Source organism: Lontra canadensis, unplaced genomic scaffold, assembly GCF_010015895.1.
Source record: "Lontra canadensis isolate GAN:19392208 unplaced genomic scaffold, GSC_riverotter_1.0 scaffold2855, whole genome shotgun sequence".
NCBI lineage: Eukaryota > Metazoa > Chordata > Mammalia > Carnivora > Mustelidae > Lontra > Lontra canadensis.
Window position 1 is genome coordinate 1 of NW_022633839.1, and position 4,871 is coordinate 4,871.

The window sequence follows — 4,871 nt, forward strand, 5'->3', positions numbered from 1 at the left end:
GGAAATCAGTGAGTTTAATGTGGAGTGAGGATGGGAGTTGAGAGAGAACTGTGATTTCCATTCTCTCCCCCAAATTAGTAAGGGTGCATCCAGGGAGAGGTAGATGGTAATTGACAGCAATTATTGGACCCACATCCCCGGGGGAAGCATCTCAGAATCCAGCCACCCCTCAGCCCCTGGGGCTGGAGATTCAGCATTTACTAAGATGGTCCTCCTCTCCTGTCCAGACAGAAACAGAAAGACACTGTGAATTTATATCTTGGATCCTGGGTCATTGCTATGCAATTTGAGCCTTGTTTCTCATCTGTGAGACACTGTTTCTTGACCTATGACCAGGAATAATACTATTGTTTGTTTAATAGAGCTCAGAGAAGGTTAATCAAGAAGAGGCATGCAGAACATCCTGCCCACACAGACTCACAGATCAAAATCTTTATACACTGCAGTAAGAGGTGGAGGGAATAAGAAGAGAAAAGCCTTCCTTAGAGGTCCTAAGACGAGAGAGAATTCACCAAGCAGGTGCTGGCAGGCCTCCCCAGACCTTCACTTGGATCTTAGCATGAAGCCCTCCCTGAAGTCTTGTGAGGTGGGTAGCTTCCCTGCTGCATAAGACAGAACATTGGGGCTCAGTTTTCAATGTGGAAACATTCACATTACCACGGGCCAAGCCTGTCTGACAACTCAGTCAGGGCTCTTAGCAATTTCCTCATTGGAAGAAAGCACTCAGAGAACTGTGGGGGACAATCATGCAAGGAGGACACACCATTGGAGAGGAGGAAAGCCAGTGTGGTGGGTAACAAGCTGCACCATAGCTCCTACAGCTCAACATGAAATTTTCCCTACAGACAGGACTGCAGTCCTTTTCAGAAGAAACCTGAGTGTTTGGATGTGAGGTCTCATCTCTAAGAGCATCAGGAGAGTCCCTTAATGAGCCTGTACAAGAAAACTCCTCAATAAAGAGTCAGTCTTGAATTAGAAAGTGTTTTAAAATTAGCATTTGTGCACACAGAGATAGTAGATGTCTTAAGGGAAATTACCACAGCAAGCAGCCATAACTTGTGGGATTGTCAAAGCCCACCAGCCAACACTGTGTGTGTAGCCTCCAGAAGGAGAGTCCAGTGGGTAATCCCAACCAGTTCTTCTTCCCAATTCTGCCATATGAAATGCTTGCAATATTTTTTTTATGATTTTATTTATTTATTTGACAGAGAGATCACAAGTAGGCAGAGAGGCAGGCAAAGAGAGAGAGGAGGAAGCAGGCCCCCCGCTGAGCAGAGAGCCCAATGGGGGCTCCATCCCAGGATGCTGGGATCATGACCTGAGCCGAGGGCAGAGGCTTTAACCCACTGAGCCACCAAGGCACCCCAAATGCTTTGCAATCTTACTGCAGGGTTCAGCTTACAAGAGAAAGCTCATGGGAGAGCTTAAATACTTATAGCAATAATCACAGCAAAGATAAACAATCAAGTACAAACATAAGTACTGACTTAAAAATCAGTAGGATATTATTTGGAAAGCTTGTGTAACTTAAATGTTGCAGTGGATGAGGGACAGGGATTTTTTTAGGTATGCAGTTAGTGGTGAAAGATATGGAAAATGGGGGGAAACGCACTTTTCACTGCTGTTAAGACAATTAAGTTGCTCTTGACTTTGAAGATGTATGTATTGAAGATGTGTCGGTCCTCGGGATTGAACAGTATAGAGAGTTGGCACAAGTTTGCTTCTGCCTGGGGACATCCCCGGTGGGACATCCTGCTCACCCAATCTGGGTGGAGGAGTACCCATATTTGCCTGGTCCTGACTGAGCAACCCTCATAATATCCTTCTGCTCAAACCCCTCCATCCATAACCTGCCGAGAAGCTGACTACTAGTAGCACAGCTACAGAGCATTCATCAGTGGTCTCCTCTGAGCCTCTAACATGTGCACATCTCCTCAATGAGCACCTTTCCTGCTTTTCTTTTCTACAACTTCATTGGGATATAATTTACACATTCTATGATTCATCCCTTTAAAGTTTTCAGTAGCTTTGAATATATTCACAAAGTTGTACACCCATCATAATCAGATTTAGAGCGTGTTCATTATCCAAAAGATATCCTGTACCTCTTGACTACCTCTCTTTTCCCTCCTACCATTTGCCCTTCCAATCTAGGAAATGCTCAATATATTTTCCGTGCCTAAGGATTTGCCTTTTCCGGACATTTCATATGAATAGAATCACAGAATAAATGTCCGATGGGCTGTCAGCATCCACAGAGCATAATGTTTTGGTGTTCACCCATGTTGTGGGTGGTATCAGTACTTCATTTTTTTCTTGCCCAATAGTGATCTATTGTATGGATAGACCACTTTTCTTTATCCATTGAACAGTGGGTGGACAACTGTGTGAATTCCACCTGAGGGGTTATTGTAATAATGTTGCTGTGAACATTTGCATGCAGGTTTTACCTAGATGTACGTTTTCATCCCTCTTAGGTATCCACCTAGGAATGGAACTGCTGGGTCATTTGGTGACTCTGTTTAAATTATTTTATTAGTTTTATTGGAAAAGAATTGGCATACATCACTGTATGAATTTAAGGCATTTAACACAATTTATATATGTTGTGAAGTAATTACCTCAGTAGGTTCAGCTAATATCCATCATATCAATAAAAGGAAAGGAAAGAAGATAAAAGAGAAAAAGTTCTTCATGTGATGAGAACTCAGGATACAGTCCCTTGACAACTTTCCTATAAATCATACAGTCGTGTTATCTGTAGTCATCAGGTTGTACACTACATCCCTAGTACCTACTTATCTTATAACTGAAATCTTGTACCATTGGAACACTTCCTCCAATTCCACCTTCTCACCCTGTGATAAATTGAATCCACAAGCATGTTCTCTTTTTCTACGAATTTATTTTATTTGACTTTTAGATTTCATACATCAGTTAGAACATGCAGTATTTGTCTGTCTGATTTATGTTACTTAGCATAATGCTTTCAGTGTCCATACATGTTACAAATGGTAGGATTTCCTCCTTTTCTATGGTTGAATATGTTTAAAATTTTGACAAACTAACAAACATATTTCCAGAGGCTTGCTGTTTGTCACCTAAGTACCTTTGCAGGGAGTTGGGTGTGGATCTGATGCCCTCAGTTTGGGTTACCAAATCTGATGATTCCTCTGCCACCCTATGTGCCGGGCTCTCTTAACTCCCCTGTTTTTCCTATTTCTGCAGGTCACTCCATTGCTCAGTGATGTGACACAGCCCACCCACTCTCTTCACACCCCATTACTTGCATCCTCCACCTCTGATATATCGTACAATATGGCCTGGAGAGTCCTACCTAAGGAGGTTGCCATAAACATGGAAAAGGCCTTGGGAGGAGGGAAGTTGCTGGAGGTAGTCTCTGTGGTCAAGGAGACCCTGAAGACAGCATCCAGTGCCCCAGTGAACATTGCAGTGATTGGAGACTCTGGCAATGGCATGTCCTCCTTCATCAATGCACTGCGGGGAATTGGGCAGGAGGAGGAGGACTCAGCTCCCACTGGGGTGGTGAGGACCACCCAGATTCCCACTCGCTACTTTTCCTCCCACTTTCCCAATGTGGTGTTGTGGGACCTACCCGGAATAGGGGCAGATACCCAAAGCCTGGGGAACTATCTGCAGGAGATACAGTTTAGTCTGTATGACCTCTTCATCATCATTGCATCAGAACAGTTCAGCATGAATCTCGTGAAGCTTGCCAAAATCATCCAGGGCCTGGGAAAGAAGTTCTATATCGTCTGGACCAAGCTGGACAGGGACATAAGCACAAGTGCCCACTTGAAGGAACGACTCATGAAGAAAATTCAGGAGAATATCCAGGTAAATCTCCAAAAAGAGGGAGTGTGTAAACCCAACATATTCCTGGTCTCTAGCTTTGACCCCTTATTGCATGACATCCCCAAGCTTAGGAGCACCTTGCACAGGGCCATTTCTGACCCCAGGTACCATGGTCCCCTAGAGAATCTGTCCCACACTTATAAGAAGGCCATTAATGACAAAGTGATCACTTGCAGGAAGAAAATAGCCTCAAAGTCTTTTGACACCCTTGGTATCTGGAATGCAGATGATCTGGAGCAAAGTCTGATGGCCTACCACTTGCTTTTTGGTATAGATGATGAATCTCTCCGGCAGATGGCTCACAGTATTGGGAAGTCCATAGAGGAGTACAGGGCCCTTATGAGGTCTCAAGATCTAAACACTGTCCTCAGAGGGGAATGGCTATTTTCTTGCATGAATTGTAATGTTGTCTCTTGCTTATGTTTAATTCTGAGATGTATCCCACTGTTAGGTGGCTTTGTTTTCAACTCCCTTAGAAAGTGGAAACACAGACGCCTCCTTGAAATAGTTGCCAAGGACACCAAGGACATCCTGAAGAAAATCCTGACAGACTCCATCATCTGAAGAAGTGATGTCTCAGCAGCCTCCTTCTGAAGGGAAGTCAGGACATCTGGGGTCCTGTCCTTACATCCTTTCTGAATTCTCAATCAAGCTCAATAACTTTCCACTTTCATTGATTGTAAGTTCCTTGAGGTATATGAGATGACTTGCTCATTTTGAACTCATGTCAGGAAATTCCCAAATATGTTGTATATTGTCATTTATTAAATAAGCCTGCATCCAAAGGTGGAAGAAAATATGTTGCTCAATGTGATATACGGTCTCATTCTGACATCCATTTCTCACTTAACTTTAACACCATTTCTCTGATGTCCATATTCTTTCACTTCTCATCTCACACTCTGTGGACTCACACAATGTTGACCTCCCTGTATGTCAGTGGTAGACACTTTAAGATGACCTCTAACATTTCCTCCTATTTTCATGGCTGTGTT

At 43.4% G+C, this 4,871-nt stretch overlaps 1 protein-coding gene across 1 annotated transcript; it reads left to right on the forward strand.

The window, feature by feature from the left end:
- Positions 1-508: 508 nt before the first annotated feature.
- Positions 509-4,675, forward strand: LOC116863749 (immunity-related GTPase family M protein 1-like). The gene is made up of 2 exons (XM_032851105.1): positions 509-586; positions 3,229-4,675. The coding sequence occupies exons 1-2, from the start codon at positions 560-562 to the stop codon at positions 4,438-4,440; spliced, it is 1,239 nt and encodes a 412-aa protein (XP_032706996.1). The 5' UTR covers positions 509-559; the 3' UTR covers positions 4,441-4,675.
- Positions 4,676-4,871: the final 196 nt, after the last annotated feature.